Below are 22,901 nucleotides of genomic sequence, written 5' to 3' on the forward strand. Positions count from 1 at the left end.
TGGTTGAAACCCATCACCATCTGTTTCGGGACCCTGTTCAGTGACTGGCCCATGCAAGTTCAGATCTTGCTTCACAACCCATTCCTGTTTCTTACCTTCTTTCTTCCTACATTTTTGAGTTGAATGCTCCATCCCCTTACAATGATTACAAACCAGAGGTTTCCATTCATAAAAAACAGCCACAGAGACCTCAAAATCCAATTCATTCTCAAAATAAATGAATTCTAGAAAATCCTGTGTTAATGAGACTTCTATTAAAACCCTTGGAAAACTAAGCTTGTCCCTTCCTCTTGTAATCGAATCTACCATTAATGGCTTCCCTAATTGACCGACAATCTTGTAGAGAGATCGTTCTCCCCAATATTTCAGATCTAAGTCATGAAGCTGAATCCAAGTGGGTACTCTTCTAATATCTTCTTTCTTGAAATCAGTAAATGCATCCCACAATTTCATAACCGCTGGTTTATTGTCAAAGAAAATAAAACCTCCTGTGAGTACATCATCCCTAGCAGCCATGGATACAAATCTAATGATGAAAATGCCATGAGATAGTTGTCCAACCTTGTCTACCCCCTTAATTTTCTAGATTCTTCGAGCAAACTCATCCAGAACAGAGAGAGGAGGATTTGCCCCCAAAACATAACAAACAATAGAGGAACTCCAAAATGATACTTCATCCTCAATATCATCCATGGTTATCTTAACTCCTCTACCACTTGATTTTTGTTTCTCACAATCAGCATGTGAACTAGCAAATTTAGCATTTAAATTTTGCACTATGTTTCCAGATCGCAAGATTGGAGGAGAAGGATGCTTACCTTGCTGCACTTCCTGAGAACATTTTTGAGATGCTACTAAAAAATTCGAAAAAACATCCCGAATCTCCTGTTGACGATTCAACAAATTCAGAGTCGATTTGGGCGAGAGGATCTCCGGGCCATCCTCTGGACAATGCTCCTCCCGAAGGATAGCCAACTCCTCATCCCGTTCAGTGTTCTCCTTCTCTATATCAATATCCTCATCAGAGACATTAAGAGGATCAATGCCAAGTATAGCAGCCATATATTTTGTTTTCTGAACATCCCCTGTAGAATTCGGACCACGCTTTTTCCGTTTCTTCTATGTCGATTTGAGTTTACCTTTCACCTTAACCCTCGTCTTTGCCATGGCACCAGCCCTCAAGCTGAGAACAGAGCAGAGAGCAAGAAAAACCCAATGTGTTAAAAACGTATTGGGTCAAAGGCGTAGCCACGAGCGAGGATTGAGCCACAAATCGAAAGGGTCAGGGTCATCATTTACCCAACACTCTTAATACACCCAATTTCAGGCGTCTCATCAAAAATTGTATGATGAGTAACATAATTTGGTAAATAATTTGACTAAGCAAGTCCAATACTTGTCTCACTATCTTCCACTTGAAGCTCGTAGTTCACTGAACGTTAAGATGAAGATTATGTATGAAAACGTTGTCGGGAGGAATGCAAATGCACCGTCTCAACCTCCACAACACTCATCATATCTCAACCTTTGGTCCATCCCGACATGTCTACACCTTCATCTTCTCTCATCCTTCGACCCATCCATACATGTTTGGAGCAGCGCGGTCATAACCCATGACACCTCCTTACATGTTTAGAGCAGTACCATCACCTTATCCTTTTATATTTGGAGCACCGTCGTCTCAAACTCCACCATATCCTTATATGTATTGAGAAATATCATGAACATTACCTCCACAATATTCATAGTCGATGCTGCCGCAAGAAGACGGTATGGAGGACGCTACTGATTTAGGAGAGTAGGGATTATATTTTTGTTAGTTAATTGCTACATTATATTATAAATATAGATAGTTGTTATCTTAATTAATATTTTAATTTTCAATTATTTATTTTTTAATTAATAAAATATATATTTTAATTTTTTTTAAAAATTAATATTAGGGGCGACAATATTTAACTAAGATTGGTGTGACAACAATGTTTCTCCTCCCCCACACCAATCTTTTCCATTCCATACGTGTTTATCGAGAAAATTTTATACATAGTTTTAGCATATCCAAAAACTAGTCTGCAAGCAAGAGATAAGGTGAGATAGGTTCGACCAGTGGAAGTACGACTACTTACTCGAGTATAGATGCAGTTAGATTGAATATGATCAGATTCCTAACAAAGTGCTCGCGACAAGTCGATATTCACTATTGGTTTTAATTAGAACTGAAATACATGAAATCTTTGGAATCCTTCAAGTAGGTTGAAGAAATTTTTGGCGTCAAAGTTGGAAGTTTTATCAAATTTTGAGATGGCCAAAGAAGTGGCGCGGGTATCCATCGTTGGTTTTGGTTTAAAATGGAAATATAAATGGGAGAAGAATCACTAAGCAAAAGTTGTTTCGATGCATCATTCATGTAACATAATGTGTATATATTTTTATGTTGTCTCTAATTAGAAGGCATATGGAGAATGACTTTGCTCTATTTTTTAATTATTAGAATTTATGCTTACTTTCAAAAAGCTCTAGAACTTTAAATTATTAGCTTGGATATATATAATGACACTAATAGTAAAAAATGGGTTTTATGATTCCCTTAGGGGGTTATCAAAAGTCTTCCACGTCACCCTCAGTAAGTAGCACTACAACATCTCCCATGGGGAGACCACACATTTCACGTCAAGTTTTCTATGTCTTCCTCGGGGTGACTTTTTTTTTCTATTTTTATTTCATTTATTAATTAATAAAATTGAGTTATATTTAATTAAATATAGTAATTTCAATTAATAAATATAATTTTATATTTTTGATTTTATATTATTTGATATATTAAATTAATTACTTAATAAAATTAAAATTTAATCGTTTTTTATTATAAAATAATTAATGTATGATAAAAAGAGAGAAAGAAGAATCATTTTATAAAGGAGAACGAGTGAAATGTTTAATTTCTAAAGGATGCGGGACAAAATCAGGAAGAGAGTAGAGACTCTCTATGACTTTCGTGAAGAGACGTGAAATACTTTCTATGACTCCCCAAAGGGAGATGTGGTAGGTCTTTCACATCTCCATTAGGGAGACATGGTAGGTCTTTTTATGACTTCCTAGGAGAGACATGAAATCTATCATTTCAGTGTCTTACGTATGTTTTTATGTCTTACAAAATGAGAAATAAATTAAGAGCATTTTATGTCATACAAAATTAGACATAAAATGTGAAGACTCAGAAAAAATAAAAGAAATAAAATAAAAAAATTATTATTTAAGTTTTATTTTAAGTGGTGGGACCCACTTGTTTTAAAATTGCTCAGCCCTTTTTTTCCCTTCCTTTTTCTTCTCCCTCCCTCCCGACCATTCTTCTTTCTCCTTCTTCTTCTTCTTCTTCTACTTTTTCTTCTTTCTTTTTTTTTTCTCTCTGCAACAACTCACCGCTGGGTACCAGGAAGCCATTTCCGAAGTCTCCTTTGCCGCCACGCGCTAGAGCTGGAGCACTAGTGGCCGGCAAAAACCCCATCCCCAAAATCCTACGGCCATCGGAGTTAAGATGCACACGAATGGAGCAGTCAAAGTTTCGTTGTCAAAACTTTGACCACACTTTCCGGCGAACCCAGACCTCCGTTCGGTGAGTGGGTGGCACCGTTGGAACCAGCGTGAAGGGAGGAACGTCGCCCACTAAGTCATTTCAGTCAACTCACCGTTGGAAGCATTTTCCGGCGACACCGGAGGTCATTTGGGCAAAAGGGCTGTACTTTCGTGATGTACTACTCGAGATGATCATTTTGATATATGCCATGCATTTATTCGTCGACGTTTCCAGTAGCTCCACCAACCACTAGTGTGCACTGCTTGGGTGAGGTTCCGGAACTTGAAATTTTAAATATGGTCATATTATATGTCTTTGGACACGATTTTGAATAAGGAATGCAATGATGATAATCGTTTGCTCATTTGGTGCACGTAGGAAAAACGTGATATTAAGATCGAACTAAATCACTCTAAGATCATCATTAAGCTTAGGAGCATCACTTTGGCCTCAGATTGAAAATTCTAAGGAGGCAGGGACTCAACTTGACTATTAGACTTATTTTACTCTTATTGAATCACCTTAAACATATTCCAATTTTAATATTTATAAAATGTTTGAAAAAAAGGAAACTTAATCTGCATGTTTACTGATCTGTTCTAAGGGCACTGAGTGCCACATACACTTTTGTTCACTTATTTATGCAGGTTATGATTTATGGGTTTTATTCAAAAGCAGCTGTTATGCTGCCCAATTTTTTAAAATATAAAGGGAATATGTTTATTTCTTTTCATGTGTATCTGCATTTGGTTATACCGATGAGAGCCATAGTGATCATGATTTGTGCATGTTGTTGTTTCACGACCTAGTCTGTAATGACCCACTACTCTAGACTCTTGGACCATTACTAAACTATACATACAAATTCTTACTAAAACTTACATTTGCAAAAATACCATATTTTTATTAGAAAACGTATAGAAATAAGAGTTACTTACATAAATACCAAGAAGGATATGGGATCCCATTGTTTGAAAAACAAAACATAACATGATTTATAAAATATAGGGATTACATAGTAAGTGCGGAAAATACATATAAAGACCATAAACAATTGACTACATCCTCGAAATCGAACTCTCGACTCCTTGACTCCATTCATCATCGATACACAATCTCCAAGCATCCACGAATCTTACCGCCTCTAAAGCTATTTTCCTGCACATAAAACAGAAAGGAATGAGCCTAATGCCCAGCAAGGAAAATCTAACACATAGTCATATACATAATTTCATAAGAAGCATAAGAACATAACACTACATAATGTAACATAACATAACATAACATAACACTTATATCATACACTTACTATAATGGCCATTATTACTTGGGGTCCCATAGACTAAACAAGTCATATGCCCATGAGATTAGTGGGGTCCTACTAGCTAAGTAGGTCATATGCCCATAATCTATTTGGGGTCTTGTTAGTCATATGGGTCATATGCCCAAGCCTACAAACATACATATCATAACACTTATCATAACATAAGAAACATATTTCATAACATAAGACATAAGATAACATAAGCATAAAACATATAGATTCTATCCTATTTTCCTTACCAAAGTTACCAGGATATGTGGACAGCGTTGGGACTTTGGAACACTCCTAATAACCATTATGAGAAAGAGTGAGTCTAATGAAAAGGAATGGGAAGACTAAACCATTGAAAAACATGCTTACCGAAACTTATGTGCTCAAGAACTTAGATTTCCTAACCAAAATAAGAATGAGGTTAGGAGACTGAGTAGAAGGCTATGAGAAAGAAAATAACATAAAACAAATGAACTAGAGTTTTGGTTTACCTCAAAGACTTGTAAGACCAATCTACACCACAACCGAAATACTATAGAACCTTACTTCCCAAAGTGTTTGATAAGCTTATGATGTTCAAGCTTATGATTCCCAAACCCAGGTGTTTATACTCTCACACTCACTTAGCACTTGTAGCCTCTGAACTTAGAGCAAAAGGTGAATAATGGTTGGGTACTAGGTCCTATTTATAGAGTTTAGGAATGGAAGGATCTTGATTTTACTTGAATAAAAATAATAGCTTTTTAGGTGAAAATAATTTGAATAATCGTTCAGCAGAGGCTGAAGACTCGTTCAAAAAGATGCTGGACTTATCAAGAGGTTGAATGGCTGAATGGAAAATGAATTCAAAACATTTCAAAATACACTGAAGGAGGCGATATATCGCCCCCTGTAGGCGATATATCGCCTAGGCCAGTATGCCCGAGGCTGTCGTGCATCGTCTCGTTTTTTCCGTATCTACGTGCTGCGATATATCGCCCCCTATAGCTGTGATATATCGGCATATGCTGATTAATTAAACACGAAATTACACATTTTTAGCTAAGTTTGAATGGAGTAAACAACCTTGACTAAGCCCTCAACGTATTCAAAGCTGCTGACTGACCTTATAGCATTCAAACTTTTAACCTTATTAAATTAAATCCTCAAAATACTTAATCCTTAATCACCCATTCATAACATGTGCTTAAAATCCTATTGGTCCTCATCTAAACCTTATAGTATAATAAATATTATCCTTAATATCAGTCATATAATCAAACCTTAGGTTAAACTTAATATTCTTAAACTATATGTTAAACTTAGAAAATCTATAAGTACTACTATGAGTGTCCAAATAATTCCCGGTCTGAACCAAAAATCCACAGTTACAAAGATAATACTATAAATACTATAATACTACTATCTAACTAGCTAAGTAAAGTTCTTGGACTCTACATAGTCTCCGTGTCATCATAGGTAGATCAGGTGTCCACTCACCTATAGGTGTAAAGACCTAGTATCTGTATACAGGAAGTGTTCTGAGCCTCCCCTTATGGTGGTTATCAGGTCCGGCAACCCAGTTTAGGATGTCGTTTTTTCTATGGTGGGTAACGGGAACTAGGGATCTAGTGGACGGTGTGATGTGCACTTGTAGCTATGCTTTTATGATTATTTGTGGTTTCTCTCTATTTTGGGTTATACATGATGATATATATTTGTTTCCAAGCTAACCATGCATGGGTTTTATTTAACTTTTGGGTCCTATGTTATTAGTTGCTTTCCTACTGGGCTTTCTAAGCTCACCCCCCTATATCTTTCCCATTCCAGGATCCCAGTGACGCAATTGTGTATAAGGTGAATTGATGATGAAGCTAATGTGTTTAGCGCCATAGTCCTATCTTTTGGACATTATATGTAATTAATTTGGAACCTATCGGTCTGTATATCTAAGTTAGCTATGTAATAGTTAGAAATGAGGAATGGTGAATGCTAAGTATTATTTTGGGTGTTTTATGACTTATTAAATTTAACCGTTTGGTGACTACATAACTGTGAGGATATTATTGTTCTATGTATTAGGATAAATGATTCTACTTTTATCCATAATATTTTTATATATAATTATAGGAGTTATTCTATTATTTTGACTTATAATTATAGTAACATTTAATATAAATTAAATGATCATTTATAAAGACTATTTTCCACCGAGGGTCAAAGTTTGACCTTTGACCACCCAAGTTATGGATATTACAATTCTGCCACAACCTAGGGCTCGGGTTATGACATAAAAGGTTCCATCCAACTTTTAATGTCTATGTAAGACATTGTAAGGAGTCATACAAAATATATTTTGTAGTAGTGTGAGGTAAATTAATTTAGACTGTGGCTTAAAATACAATTATAGGGAGCGACTACAACGCATCCTCTTTTTTTGCAACACCGGTACATCTTTTTTCTATTTCGGTTTCTGAATAGTTATAATCCCAATTTTTTTTATATGATGGTGTACATTATAGCTATCTAGAACATCCTACAAAATTTCAAGAAATTCTGAATAAATTATGGTACCGAAACAAGGCTTAAACTTTCTGTTGCACGGGTGCCTGTTTTTTTGTGTACGCGTGTAAAATTTGATAGTTTGAACTCTGTTTTCGGCTTCGTAAACTATTTAGAATTTCTTGAAAATTTGCAGGATATTCTAAATACCTACAATGTACACCTTCATATAAAAAAAATTGGGATTATATCTATCCAGGTGTCGAAATAGAAAAATAATGCACCGATGTTGCAAAAAAAAGGATGCGTTGTAGTCGTTCCGTACAATTATATTTCATTGAATAAATTAAGATGAACATAAAAAGAAATGCTTCTTACATTAATAGATTATTACTACATAAACTCTAATCATAAGATTTTTCTTTTAAGAAGCTACCATATTGATGTAATATAAAGCATAAATACTGCTTTAATTTTGTAATTTTTTTTATGAGCTTATCTATAATACAACTTGATAGCGGAGAAGAATAAGATGATCCATCAGCATTTTATGATCACAAATTGTTCCAAAATAACAACCTGTCTCAAACTTGTGATCATCCAACAAACCAAACCCACAATAAAATGTGTCCCAATTGTTGAAATTAATTGAGCATCAAACGATAATCAATAGTTGATTACACATATTCATGTTCAACATTGCACAATGAAATCATCTTATTTAAGGCATCAAACATAATATGAATAAAAGGAAGCTTTACTTACCTTTGTGATCAAGTCTATTAACCATTATTCTCCATAATTATGCTAATTACAATTCAGCCACCTACACATCAAAGATCAAAGGGATGAACACTACTCTCTCTCTCTCTCTCTCTCTCTCTCTCTCTCTCTCTCTCTCTCTCTCTCTCTCTCTCTCTCTCTCTCTCTCTCATTTTTCCTCTAAAACACCCATTGTCCACACACACTTAATAAAGGGTGTAACCCTTGTTTATAAACCATAATGGGCTTATTGGGCCTAGATACCCAATGAGATGATTAGTTGTCTTGGCTAAATGGGCTGGCCTAAAGATGTTGAGAGCGTGTCCATAGACCCTGAGTGTGTCAGTACATTATATCCATCCCATTATAGCCCAATGGTAATAACATGCAATACCGATTATATAAATATACTTACATGCTAATCACGACACTACATGAGAAAAATATAATTATTTCAATCTGTACGCCCTAATTTTCCAATGGGCTATTAGCGAGCTGAGATACGGCCTAAATCATATCAGCCATGTGGATCCCCCATGACCAGAGCGGCTGTCGTCAGGTCCTACCTCGTTAGCTCGGGTATCCAAAAGGTTCGCCAAGACTACTCAAGGACCAAGTCAGGACTGTGAAGGCCACAGGTCGAGGGGGCATCCAGCTCGTGCCACGAGCTGGAGTTGGAAGCTATGACCTCTTATAAAGTCAACCACACAAGGTAAACGTGCATATATCAGACATCACGTGTCTGATATATCCCTGACTTCTCGGACACGCAGCATGAACGTGCGTATTCAGGCACCCACGACTGGGTTGGGCCGTGCGGCCCATTATCCCCCTTACCTATTGATTAGACCACACTTCATGTGTCAGGTTTTAGGAATTAATCATGAATGTCACCGAAGTGATATGATAGATAAGAAGGTCACGGGATGACCCCCCTTACCAACCCTCAGGTGCCCTCTCCTATAAATATGGAGACCCTGGGAGTTGCAAAGGGTTGGATTCTATTGTATAAGGAAATACCCTGTAAAAGAATACCAGGGATATAGCAATAATATTGACTGGTGGAGTAGAAGGATTTTAACCTTTGAACCACCTAAAAAAACGTATTTCGTGTCACCAGTCCATAAAAAGATCATTCATCTATTTCGGTTCATGAAAAAGCACTAATCCCTTCCTCTTATTTTCTTAATTACTTGTTGGCGAAGAATCGCGTCAATAGTTTGGTGCTTTCATTGAGAGAGAGTTAGATTGGTGCTATCGCAAACATCCAACTATGGTGACCACTCTATCAAGACACGGTAACGAGGTGGAAAAACATGATGGGCAGGAGGCTCATCATGCCGCCATCTTCGGTGAACAAATTCCTGAGGTCCAGCAGTGGCCGGGAAAACTGCCGGTGGGCCAAGATGACACTGGAAGTTCGGCGCCCCGGCCACCTAATCCAAAACCCATATTTTTACACTGCGGTAGAAATGGAAAACGCTCAGCTGAGGAATCAACTAGCGAAAGCTAGTTAGCAGATTAAGGAGGTGTTGGCCCGACTACCCCCTCTTACAACCGACGCTAACATCGGAAAGAGGCAAGGCGAGACTCATAAGTCCTGCCGGGGTAATCGGTCCAGGCCTAGCCGCTCGGACAGACCGCCGGCATCCAACTCTGTTCCCTCATCGCACCGTCGAGAGGCAAACTTCGAAGGAATGCCTAGAGCCGAACAACAGTATTGCCGCTCGGTCCGAACTTTAACTCCCAGTTCACAGCCAGCCTCGAGCGCGCCCAGGAGGGCTCGAGGGAATTCCAGAAGGAGATCCGGGGAGGGCTCACAGCACCAGCCATCCTGCACCTCGTCCAGATCGCCAGGCGCGGGACCCGCAGGTTGGCAGGGCTGAAAGGCCCCCACCTAACTTGATCCGCCCTGATGGAACCAGGATTACATCTCCGATCAGGCATCCTCTGTCGCCCATAAGATATCCGTCTGCTCCTCGGCCCTCCCGAGATATTCCAGCTTATGGAAGCAGCAGGAGAAACCCGCGATCCTCAGGACCTTCCCAACGTAGCCGGGCGCCCAGAGGGAGCCCGAATCCTCACCCCCAGAGGCGGACTCCGAGCTTCTCTAACGGGAGCTACTCGACCGGTAGTCGCCGGAGTGACCTTTCTGGCGGAGACCTGCGTCAACATTTAAGCTCGGCACAAAGTCCTCAAACCACCCAGGGGGGCGACCTGGGAGATCGCCTTAACTCTCATAGAGGGTAACCAGTAGGAGGTGGCAACCATGCTCGCTCAGGGGGAGACCTGTCCGAGGTGCGTAACGGTGGGAACACCCCAAATAACCTATCTCAAGATAGGAGGGGCAATAACCCACCAAACGTATACAATGGATCCGGAGCTGTCGAGCAGCCCCAGAATAACCAAGGAAATCAGGACAAAACCCTTGAGCGCCTGGCTCAGATGGATGAGCTAATGAGGAAGCTCCTGTCGGAGAAAGAGAAAGACGAGTGTGATTCAGGGGACGAGCTTGAACTCTTCGCCCCCAGCATAGCAGCAATGGCTTACCCACCCGGTTTCTGTATGCCGCACCTGTCCAAATTCAACGGAGATGGAGACCCGTCGGATCATCTGGGGATGTTCAACAACCTGATGATGGCCCACAACATTGGCCCTGAGCTGAGGTGTCTGATATTTCCCTCCACACTGACTGGACCAGCCAGGCAGTGGTTCAAACAAAGCAAAAAACAATCAATCAGCTCCTGGAAGACTTTCTCCGCTGACTTCAAAATGGAATTCCGAGCCTCCCAGGCCGCCCGCGTCAAGGCCGACTCTCTGGGCAACGTGAGGCAACAACCTGACGAGCCTTTGAAGTCTTACCTGAGCAGGTTCGCGAACGTCACTGCTCGGGCCAGAGACGCAGATGACAGCTCCAAGCTCATGGCCTTGAGGACTAGAATCCTCGTCGGAGGGGGACTCTGGAACGAAATACAAAGGAAGGGAGTTAGCTCAGTGAATGAGTTCCTAAATAGGGCCCAGGAATGGATTAACATGGAGGAGGCCCAAGCCTCAGCTGCAGGAACCAGCCAGGTCCCTAAGAAGCCCACTGGAGTGGGAATGGAGGTCGCGACAGCGACCCAAAACGTTACACAGAATAACCAGTTCGATGGAAGCAAGAGAAAGGGGAACGGCGAGGGCAACCAGCACGACCCAAAGAAGAATAAGTCCATAGAAAAATTCAAGCTGATCTATGCGACTTATACTGAGCTCACCCACTTTAGGGAGAACATTTTCCTAGCGAACTCTTCTTGCCTCCCCTGGAAGAAGCCGGAGCCATTAAAGCACCAGAAGGGGAAGAGAGACACCTCCAAGTTTTTCCATTTCCACAACGATGTTGGCCACAATACCGATGATTGTAGGCATTTGAAAGATGAGATCGAAACTCTCATCAGAGCCGGCCCGTTAGCTCAGTACACGTGAAACAGGGCTCTGACAGGCTGACCTGCTCCGAAGGTCCCGACCAGTCAACCCAGGTCTCAGGTGGATCAAGACGTCCTTCATCCAGTGATTGGAGGAGAGATATCCACAATCTCGGGAGGTGTGCATTTGGCTGGCACGAGTCGGGGTGCCCAAAAGAGGTACGTGAACGAACTAAAGGCGCATAACGGAGTAGAGTTCATCCCAGAGCAGCGTCTGCCGAAGCAGCAGCGATTGGAGAGATAACCAATCATTTTTACCGAAGAGGATGCCAACCATGTCCAGTTCCCTCATAACGACCCCCTGGTCGTAGCAATGCAGCTCGCCAATCGAAGGGTTAGGAGGGTGCTGATCGATAATGGGAGCTCGGTAAACCTTCTATTCCAGTCCACGCTGGAGAAGATGGGTTTAACTGTCACCGAGCTGAAGGCAACCTCCATAATGCTGTATGGTTTTTCGGGAGAAGGATCAGCGGCTATAGGAACAATCGAGCTGGTGATCATCCTAGGAGAAGGACCTCGGACAGTCTCCAAACTCCTCGAGTTTGTGGTCATCAACTGCTCCGCTGCATACAATGTTATTTTGGGTCGACCCACACATAGCTTTTGAGGCCATCACCTCTGTTCGCCACCTCGCGATGAAATTCCCTTCTTCCACGGGAATATACACGGTCCGTGGCGACCAGCTTGCCGCCAGGGAATGCTACAACATTTCCATGAAGGGAAAATCGAAACCCGGGCAGCTAGCAATGGCCATCCAAGGTGGAGGAGAGGAATCTCAGGAACCTTTAGCTGATCCTGAGATTGAAAAACCTCAGAGCGCCAAAAGGGAAAATATCGTCTTAAGTGAGGATATTGACCCCCGAATAGGCGAGGATAAGTCCGAGCTCCAGGCCATTGAAGAGCTCGAGGAAGTAAGCATCGATCCACAAAACCCTTCACGGACGGTCAAGCTCGGGAAAAGCCTCTGTAGCAAGAGGAAAGCGGAGCTGATTAAGTTTCTATAGGATAACCTGGATGTGTTTGTGTGGTCACATGAGGACATGGTGGGAATCAATCCGAATGTCATCATGCACACCCTTCATCTGGACAAGAGCGTTCCTGCGAAGTCCCAGAAGTAGAGGCGCCTGGGAACAACCCGGGCTGAGGCCTTAGAGGAATAAGTAGCCCGGCTAAAGAAATGCGGCTTTATCCGTGAAGCTAAGTTTCCGATTTGGGTCGCCAACCCCGTGCTGGTCCCAAAGCCCAACGGGAAGTGGCGGACCTGCATCGACTTCTTCGACCTGAATAAAGCCTGCCCCAAAGATTGTTTTCCCTTGCCAAGGATTGACCAATTGGTGGATGCCACAGTGGGGCACGAGCTCATGTCCTTTATGGACGCGTACTCAGGCTATAACCAGATCGCCATGAATCCAGCGGACCAGGAGCACACCAGCTTCATGACCCCGACTAACGTCTATTGTTACAAGGTCATGCCATTCGGGCTGAAGAACGTCGGTGCTACGTACCAGAGGTTAGTAAATAGAATGTTCGCCAACCAGATCAGGAAGAACATGGAAGTGTACGTTGATGACATGCTGGTTAAGTCAAAGACTGCCGATAACCATGTTTCCGACCTGGAGGAATGCTTCAAGATACTACGGGAGTATGGCATGAGGCTTAATCCACAGAAGTGCACTTTTGGAGTCGCATATGGAAAATTCCTTGGTTTCATCGTCAATACCTGAGGAATCGAGGCAAACCTCGACAAGATCAGGTCATTACTCGAGCTTCCCTCACCCAAGTCGCGCAAAGATGTCCAAGGCCTGACAAGAAAGGTGGCAGCCCTCAATCGGTTTATTTCAAAATCCACCGATAAGTGCCTGCCATTCTACAACCTGCTCCAAGGAAATAAGAGGTTCGAATGGACAGAAGAGTGCGAAAGTGCTTTCCTCGACCTGAAGGCACATCTGGCCGAGCCACCCGTATTATCCAAACCAAAGGCAGGAGAGCCCATTTTTCTCTACCTAGCTATCACAGAGGATGCAGCTAGTGCCGTATTAGTTCGAGAAGAAGACCGGGTTCAGAAACCAATCTACTACATCAGTAAGAGACTTCTCGGGGCTAAATCCTGATACCCGTTGATGGAAAAATTGGCGTTCTATCTTATCACGGCCTCCCGAAAGCTCAGGCCATACTTCCAGTCCCACTCAGTGCACGTCATGACCGATTAGCCTTTAAGGAAGGTTTTGCAAAAACCTGAAGCATCGGGACGCTTGTTAAAATGGGCTATCGAACTCAGTCAGTTCGAGATTTATACACCCCACGAACTGCTATAAAATATCAGGCCCTGGCCGATTTTATGGAAGAACGCACAGGATTCCGGGAGGATCCTGCAGAAGACTCACCCTAGGTCACCTTGGCCCAGACGTCATGGAAGATCTTCGTGGATGGCTCATCCAATGAGAACAGCTCTGGGGCTGGAATCATTCTGATATCCCCTGAAGGACATAGATTCCACTCGGCATTGAGATTTGGATTCAAGGCCTCCAACAACAAGGCCGAATACGAAGCTTTGCTGGCCGGGCTAAGAATAGCCCAGGAGCTGGAGGCAAGCTCCGTCCAATGCTTCAGTGACTCCCAGCTTGTGGTAAACCAGGTTCTGGGCGAATATCAAGCACGAGGACCCAAGATGGCTGCCTACTTGGCAAAGGTAAAAGTCGAGCTGTCCACGTTTGGGCGAGGCTCAATCGAGCAGATACCTCGGGAGCAGAACGCTAACGCAGACGCTCTTGCCAAGCTCGCCACCTCCGGGGAGACGAAGGCTTTGGGGTTAGTGCCGGTAGAATTCTTGGAGAAACCAAGTATAGAAGAAGTCAGGGCGGAGGTCGAGATGATCGACGCCAGGTCGACCTGGATGACCCCCATGCTTGAGTATCTCACTGAAGGGAAGCTACCAGAGAGGCGTAATGATGTGCAGCGAATACTGTACCAGGCTCCAAGGTATACAATGGTAGATGGGGTGCTGTACCGATGTGGGCACTCCCTACCTCTCCTACGATGTGTTCTTCAAGGCGAAGCAAAGGCCATCCTGCAGGAAGTGCGTGAGGGCTTTTGCGGGGATCACACTAGGGGGCAGAGCGTGGCCCTAAAAGTTTTAAGGCAAGGATATTACTGGCCCACTCTGTCCAAGGACTCGATCTCGTATGTCAAGAAATGTGACAAGTGCCAGCGGTTCGCCAAAGTTTCCCGAGCTCCCCCAGTCGAGCTGAAGATGATCTCTTCCCCGTGGCCATTTGCGGTCTGGGGAATCGACTTGGTTGGCGCCCTCCCTACTGGAAAGGGTGGGGTCCAATACACTGTGGTGCCCATCGACTACTTCACGAAGTGGGCTGAGGCATAACCTTTGGCAACAATAACTTCCAAAAAAGTCCTCGACTTCGTGGTTAAGAGGATTATCTGCCGATTCGGGCTGCCCAAGAAAATTGTATCCGACAATGGGACGCAGTTCGACAACGACCTATTCATCGAATTTTGTGAAGGTACGGGATTGTAAAAATCTTCTCGTCCGTGGCCTATCCTCAGGAAAATGGCCAGGTCGAGGCCGTCAATAAGACCCTAAAGGCGAGCCTCAAGAAGAGACTAGACGAAGCCAAGGGGGTCTGGCCAGAACAGCTCCCCCAGGTTCTGTGGGCATACCAGACCTCGCATCGGAATCCTACGGGTCATACCCCTTTCTCCTTAACTTTTGGGAGTGAAGCAGTCCTCCCTGTGGAGATTAAGGTACCTTCGCATAGAGTCCAGGCATATGACCAGGATCGCAACCACGAGCTACTTTGCACTTCCCTTGACTTGGTTGATGAAAGACGAGAAGATTCGCAACTCTAGCTCACGCATTACCAGCAAAAAATCACTCGTTATTTCAACTCAAAAGTCAAAAAACGCACCTTTAGCATTGGCGACCTAGTCCTCAGGAGAGTCTTCTTGGCCGGTAAGGACCCTAAAGATGGAGCATTGGGACCGAACTGGGAAGGGCCATATCAAATCATCGAGGTCATTAAAGAAGGAACTTACACATTAGCTCGTCTCAATGGAGGGGTAGTCCCATGAGCTTGGAACGCCATCCATTTGAAGAGATATTATCAATGACACCCTTGTAAGGCCTAAAGGCCACTTTTTTTTTTTTTATGTATTAAGCAATGAGAATTAACTTTTTGTTCATGATTGTACATATTTACAAGTGTAATCTAAAGTAACCACGAAAGACCCTTTCCCAGTTACTTGGGGGGCATATGGTGCCTGGATACATCCAGGTCGCCTTAAAAGGCTTAGAAGTTAATTCAAATCGATTGATCGTTGTTTTTCTCTAAAAGCACGAGATATTGATAAAAATTAACGCAAACTAAGCTGTACCTTGGATATAACCAGGTCGCCTTAAAACTTAGAAGTTAATTTAAATCGATTGATCGTTGTTTTTCTTAAAGAGCACGAGATATTGATAAAAATTAATGCGAACTAAGTTTTCAAACTAAGTTCCTGGACATAACCAGGTCATAAAACTTAGAAGTTAATTTAAATCGATTGATCGTTGTTTTTCTTAAAGAGCACGAGATATTGATAAAAATTAACGCGAACTAAGTTTTCAAACTAAGTTCCTGGACATAACCAGGTCATAAAACTTAGAAGTTAATTTAAATCGATTGGTCGTTGTTTTTCTTAAAGAGCACGAGATATTGATAAAAATTAACGCGAACTAAGTTTTTCAAAGCAGTAACATAAATACGTAGAAGCAAAAGAAAGTAAACCAATCAAAAGTAAAAATTGATAAAACCAATTGTCTCGAGGTAGAAAAACCTCATGCAAAGTTACAAAAAAAAATGAGAATATTAAAGGAATGGGTGCGAAAAAGAAAGGCCCTAAGCTCCACCAGGCTGCCCCGAGGAGGTCGCTGTCTCGCCCTCTTGCTCGGCCACGGCGGGTGCCTCCCCGGTCTCAGAAGGTGCCTCCTGCTGGAGGCGAGCTTTGAACCCCTCCAGGAAGACCTCCCCGTCCGCTCCTAAGAAGGAAAAGTCGCCGTCCGGGTTATAGGCCCAGCAGTGGTAGAGCATGTCCTCCATGGCAGTGCTGGAAGCTGCCTTCTCCGTTTCCAAGGCGGCCTTAGCCTCCTTGGCCCCAGCCTTCGTAGAGTCTACCTCGACCAGCGCGGCAGCAAGGGCGGCTTTCGTAGCCTCGGCCTCTTGAACCTTGGGACGGGCTTCTTCCAGCTCGGCCTGTACGGCCGCCAGAGCATCCATGGCTTCTTTTTCCTTCTGTTGGGCCGTCTGCAAGGAAATTTGATGGGCGGCCAAAACAGCCTGATGTTCATCCCTCATATCCTCGAGCTGGGCCCTGGATCTAGCTATGCTCCGATGAAGGGCCAAGACACTCTACAAAAACAGAGAGACAACTGCCTTAAAAAAAGAGAGAGAGAGAGGAAAAACAGGGCAAGGCATGATAATCAAAAATCATACAAGGGTAAAGTCAACTTACCGTTAGGGCCATGCCCAATGAAGATTCCATCACACTATCCGGGCTCCTTGTTTCGATGGCCCGCAGCTCTCTCTCAGTGAAGCGGTAGAAGTGGTCGACGGCGTAGCTCACCGTCTCATACACCGTCCCCTGAAAGACATCTGGAATCTTCTCCAGGGCCTGGGGGTCCACCGGGATACACACCTTGGGGGCCGCAGTTGCCGAGGCCTCGAGCTCCGCCCCTGTGTCCCAGACAAAGGCCGGAGCTCGCGGAGGGGGTGGGGGCATGTTCCCCACTACAACAAGAGGTGCAGTTTCCTTGGCCTGGGTAGCTGGGGTCTGCTCTTTCCCATTTGCAGGGGACTTGGTTGGGGTCCCAGCGGCTTTCTTCACCACCCGGAGCTTATTCATTTTGGGCCCAGAGGCCCCAGCTGAGGAGTTCCCTTCGGTGAACATAGCTCGCAGATCTTTTCCCCCGGGCTGAGACATCTCCTCTGGCAAAACAAAGACAACATCAATATATCAGTACGCAGTCATGCAAAAACAAAAACAAGGGGGAAAAAGGCAAAACTCAAGTATATATACTAAAAGGAATCCTACCCCTCGAGCTAGAAGATGAATCTATGGTCATGACCATCGGCCCCGGAGTTTCTGGGGGGGAATCTAAGACAATTACTTCTCGAGCTGGCGCGGGTTCTAGGTCCGAGGCTGGCTCAGGACTAGACTCTTCTACATATTGCCTAAGATCCGGGGCTATGACACCCTCCCGGAGTGATGGCCATGACCGAAGGTTGGTCCCATACTCCTCGAATAGGACCGACCTAAAGGCTAGGGTGTTGTCTCAAACTATGGTACCCCTAGGGCGGCTACTTTCGTAATCCAACACGAGCCGGTCGACGCAATGGAGCAGGGTTACATCAAAGTCTGGATCACTTCGATGGCGTTAGACGAGCTATTTGGGATTGAACCTAGCTAGCCGGGGGTCTGCAGTGGCCTTATCTAGTTCCTAAACATATATGGGTTACCTTGGCCGGAGGGACCTGCAGCTGCTCCGGACCGGATCCTCTCCTCGTCTGTTCTTTGGGCTTCCTCTAGCTCCCGCTTCCTCCTCACGAGGGGCACCCCGTCCTCCTCATCCTCCTCCCCCGCGGCCTCCTCCTCGGAGATAGGCCTCATCTCGCGAGCTGGGGGAGGCACCCGGGGTCTCCTCAGGTTCAGAGTCTGGCCTGGAGAGATCAGCTTGCATGCTAGCATTGTCTCGTCTGTCACGAGCTGGCGATAGTCCTCTTCACTAGGGGCAAGCCCGCCAGTGTCTCGTACTAGCTCCCGAGGATCACAGACTTGTCTGTCCTCGCGAAAATGGCTGCAGAATTAATCTAAGTCAGAAACGGATAAGGGGGAAAGCTAACGGATACTTAACTTACGAGCTAAGGATGAAAAGTACTTACGAGGACGGTTGAAGTAATGCAGGTCGCAGTTGCGAAACCCCTTGGACATAAAGAACTGGTCTTTGAAGTCGTTGGGGTGGCTGGGCAGCTCGATGACCGCAGCCGTATTCGGAAACCGAGTCAAGTAGTAGAACCCATCGCCTCGCCCCCGCTGCTCTAGGCTGGCCTTGAGGCAGAAAAAGTATAGGATATCTGCCAGAGTGGGGACCTCCCACTCCTGCTTCAAGAACAGATATCTCAGCCCCGCCAACAAACGATAGGAGTTGGAGGGGAGCTGGAAATGGGCCAACTTCACATAGTTGAGGAAGTCGGCGAAGTACTGGTCCAGTGGGAGGAAAGCCCCGACTTTGAAGTGTTCGTCACTCCAGGCCGCGAATTCCTCGTCGAGCGGCGCACAGCTCCGCTCATCTTCTAGGGGAGGTCGGGCGATCAAGGTACCCCTCCCGAGTTCGATGTTGTGGGAAAGGAATGTCTTATTCACTTTCCCCTGGTCGGTGATCTTCGAGACGATCCTCTCGGCCTCGAAGAAAGCGTCGGGTGCCACCTCGGGCTCTCGCTCCACGGCTGGCCCGAAGACAGAAATTGGGGAGTCTGTCATCACCTCTTTTCCCTTGGATTGTTGGGAAGACGAGCTGCCTGCGATCCTCTTAGAAGCGCTCTTCTTGGGTCCCATCTGGTCGCCTAGCGAACAAAAGAAGAAATTTTCAGAAAAGGCGACCTAGGAATAAGGGAAAATCAAAAAAAGGAGTTTCCTTTGCACAAGTAGAGGTAATCTCAGCTCGTGGAGAGTGAGACCACGCAGTTCTATGAACACGCGCCTGTGCTCCCAACAGATCCTCAATTGCTCGGGGTTCGTGTGTCAGGAGGGTCAGGGTGAAAATTTTCCTTGGAGGGAAAGTTTCAGTAGGCAAGGGATGCAAAACCGTCTGTGAGGCGTGTCCCCTAAGCTACCCGATTTTGCACCCAAAAATACTGGATATTTTAAACAACCATACCGAAAATCCTACCCAAAATATTTCCCCAGAAAATGCACCCTATAAACCGTGTTACTAAATGGTTTTCTACTACAAGCGATACCTTAACCTAAAAGGCTTTCACCCTTCATGCCCACAAAGAACCAACAAAACCTTGCATGCAGCTATAGTAAAAAAAAAATTCAAAACATGCACAGTCAGGGGACTTACGAAGTATTCTTGTTGAGAAGAGGATGAAGAGATCGTCTGGGTTGGGGCTTCGTCAGAGTAGTTGATTCCAAAGCTTCAAGGGAGCCCTTACACCTGAATTTCTTGAGTGCTGTGAATGGCGGCCGGAAAGAAGAGGGTTTTTCTTTTGAAGATGAAGAAGAGAGAAGAAAGTGGAAGGTTCAGAAAATTTTTAATGACCGGGTGGCCCATGCGTAAGGTGGCCACCCCTTTTATATATATGAAAGGACACGTGAGGAGGGCCGTTGGATTGCCCTGATGTAGGATCCAAGGCTCTCCACCCAAAAGGCGAAACGACGGCTGAGTATAGACTAGGCCATTTAATGCGGTTCTCGGAAGACGTACCGTCACTAACCACGATGTTCCACGTATGCGGCGCCTGCATAAAAGGTGGAATATGAAGAGTTCATGGGGAAGCCTAAAAGCCCCTACTGTGGCCCTACACGACGTCGTGTACCACGAGCAGGGACTTGGGGGGCAAATGTACGCCCTAATTTTCCAACGGGCTATTAGCGAGCTGAGATACGGCCTAAATCATATCAGCCACGTGGATCCCCCATGACCGGATCTGCTGTCGTCAGGTCCTACCTCGTTAGCTTGGGTATCCAAAAGGTTCGCCAAGACTACTCAAGGACCGAGTCAAGACTGTGAAGGCCACAGGTCGAGGGGGCATCCAGCTCGTGCCACGAGCTGGAGTTGGAAGCTATGACCTCTTGTAATGTCAACCACGCAAGGTAAACGTGCATATATCAGACATCACGTGTATGATATATCCCTGACTTCTCGGACATGCATCATGAACGTGCGTATTCAGGCACCCACGACTGGGTTGGGCCGTGCGGCCCATTATCCCCCTTACCTATTGATTAGACCACACTTCATGTGTCAGGTTTTAGGAATTAATCATGAATGTCACCGAAGTGATATGATAGATAAGAAGGTCACGGGATGACCCCCCTTACCAACCCTCAGGTGCCCTCTCCTATAAATATGGAGACCCTGGGAGTTGCAAATGGTTGGATTCTATTGTATAAGGAAATACCCCGTAAAAGAATACCAGTGATATAGCAATAATATTGACTGGTGGAGTAGGGGGATTTTAACATTTGAACCACCTAAAAAAACGTATTTCGTGTCACCAGTCCATAAAAAGATCATTCATCTATTTCAGTTCATGAAAAAACACTAATTCCTTCCTCTTATTTTCTTAATTACCTGTTGGCGAAGAACCGCGTCCACACAATCCATATAAAATATTTCTAACACCAATTTCATAATATTTTGTCTAAAAAAGGTTGCTGTCTCTCAAATACTTCCAAGCATAGTGTTTGAGTCAAACTAATTATGTAAAAATGTGTACCACTTATTTGCTTTATTTAAATATATATATATATATTTATATATCAACACACAAGGGATTAATTATCAACTATGTAGAGTGCATGTAAGTGGGTTTTTTTTTAATGTTAATTGAACTTAATCATGTGGTAACATATATGTGTTTATTGATCATCATGCATGTGATAAAAAATATAAAATAAAGAAACATATGTATCTTCAATCTAGATCATATCACTTATTTCTCGAGAGTAATTATCATGATCAGTGGACATATGACTTTCATCATCAGCAGAATCAAGCTGTTGGTGGCCACTGTCGTTGTTGGTATTGTCGTTTTCGCCGCTGTCAATCTCGTCGACGGCGTCGTCGTCGGGTTCCAAGCTGATATTCCCCAGCCTAAGCAAGCTCTCGGTGGCTAAAATTGCCTTGGGATTGATATCATGTACGGCCCTTCCATGCAAACCCTTGCAAGCAGCCATGGCAGCGTCAAATATCTCCTTGTTCCTACCACAACCCACCACGCAGTGACCCAAAGTCCTCATAATCGGCTGCAACAGCTCCCACGGTAGAGAAATACGCTTCCCTTCTCCGAGTTCACTCGGCCCGGACTCACCCTCTGATTCGTCACGCTGTTCACCAGCCCAAACCCTAACGAACTCACAGAACTCAACCTTGGAACTCGTGGGCATCGCGTAAATCTTGCTGTAGTAAAGCTCCATAGCCACTCCCACGATCCACGCCCGACGAGTGGACCTCACAGTCCGGTGGGGTTCCAGGCTCGGCGACACGACGGCGAGGTGGAGCGACGTGGAGTTGTTCTTTGTCGGCGTCGTCGGCTCGTGGTAGAGGCTCGGGTGAGACATGTCCGGGATGTTGACTGTCAACGGCTGGCCGGCGCGTGAAGTGGTTTCGTGGGCGTAGAGGGCGAGGAGGATGGCCTCGAAACCGGCAAGCGGTCTCCGAAGGGTGGCACGTGAAAGATACGCGCAGGCAATGACAGGGACGTAGCAGATGACGACGAGTTGAAGGTGGGGATCGCCGGACTGAAAGGTGTCGTAGAGCCAGCGGCAGAGGTGGTTGTCTCCGGTGCCGGAGGAGGGGTGGCGGAGGAGGGTGGAGATTTGGGTGGACACTTGGGGGTCGTGGAGGAGGGAATGAGAAGGGTTTGGGGAAGTGGAGAGGGAGGGAGGAATAGAGGGCAGGATGGCGGAGAGAGATTGGATGGCTGTTTGGGACTTGGAATAATGGGAGTCTACTGGCTCCGCCGAAATGTCGTTTCCGGGGTCTTCTGCGGCGGCGGACACGACGGCGACGGTGGTGGTTTCTGAGGTGGGGGTGTCTCTGGTCATTGATTTTGTACGTGGGAGAGAAATGGTTAAAATTAAAAAGAGAGTGAAAAACTTAAGAGAAATTATTAGTAACAATTAGAGGAGATATGTTAGGAGCAAAATTAGGATCTTTAATTGTTACGGAGGAATTTGTTCTGTCTTAATTTATATAAATTTATATATATTATAAATTCTATTTAATTTTGTAAATGATTAATAATTATAATGGATATATAGCTAAGAATTAAAGAGGTGTTATATTCTTAAGAAGAAGAAAAGTTGTTGTATATTTCTTTGATATCATTTAAGAAAATAATTTTGTTTGGATAACACTAATTTTTATCAATTAATTGCTTTATAAATTCTATATATTGATTATATATAGTATATTTGTATGTGTTCCAATTCTATGTAAATATGTAATTATTTTGTATGCTTGTACAATATGTTTATATGTTTTAAAAATGTGTTTTTAAGATTTAAAAAAAAGTGTTTTTAAGCGTAT

At 44.2% G+C, this 22,901-nt stretch overlaps 1 protein-coding gene across 1 annotated transcript; it reads right to left on the reverse strand.

Moving 5' to 3' along the window:
* Positions 1-1,379: 1,379 nt before the first annotated feature.
* Positions 1,380-22,417, reverse strand: LOC133805554 (uncharacterized). Its single transcript, XM_062243736.1, has 3 exons — positions 21,428-22,417; positions 18,322-18,361; positions 1,380-1,432 (listed from the first exon to the last, which is right to left on the reverse strand). The coding sequence occupies exons 1-3, from the start codon at positions 22,415-22,417 to the stop codon at positions 1,380-1,382; spliced, it is 1,083 nt and encodes a 360-aa protein (XP_062099720.1).
* Between the last annotated feature and the right edge of the window lie 484 nt (positions 22,418-22,901).

This window comes from Humulus lupulus, chromosome X (assembly GCF_963169125.1).
Source record: "Humulus lupulus chromosome X, drHumLupu1.1, whole genome shotgun sequence".
Classification (NCBI taxonomy): domain Eukaryota; kingdom Viridiplantae; phylum Streptophyta; class Magnoliopsida; order Rosales; family Cannabaceae; genus Humulus; species Humulus lupulus.

What these genes read in the sequence shown, in the direction of transcription:
- LOC133805554 (XM_062243736.1), bottom strand. Translation starts at nt 22,417, where the DNA reads ATGACCAGAGACACCCCCACCTCAGAAACCACCACCGTCGCCGTCGTG. An exon ending in TGGAACCCGACGACGACGCC is followed by an intron (nt 18,362 to 21,427) that starts GTCGACGAGATT and finishes CCTAGTGAAGAG; the next exon opens with GACTATCGCCAGCTCGTGAC. An exon ending in AGACGAGACAATGCTAGCAT is followed by an intron (nt 1,433 to 18,321) that starts GCAAGCTGATCT and finishes CTTAACGTTCAG; the next exon opens with TGAACTACGAGCTTCAAGTG.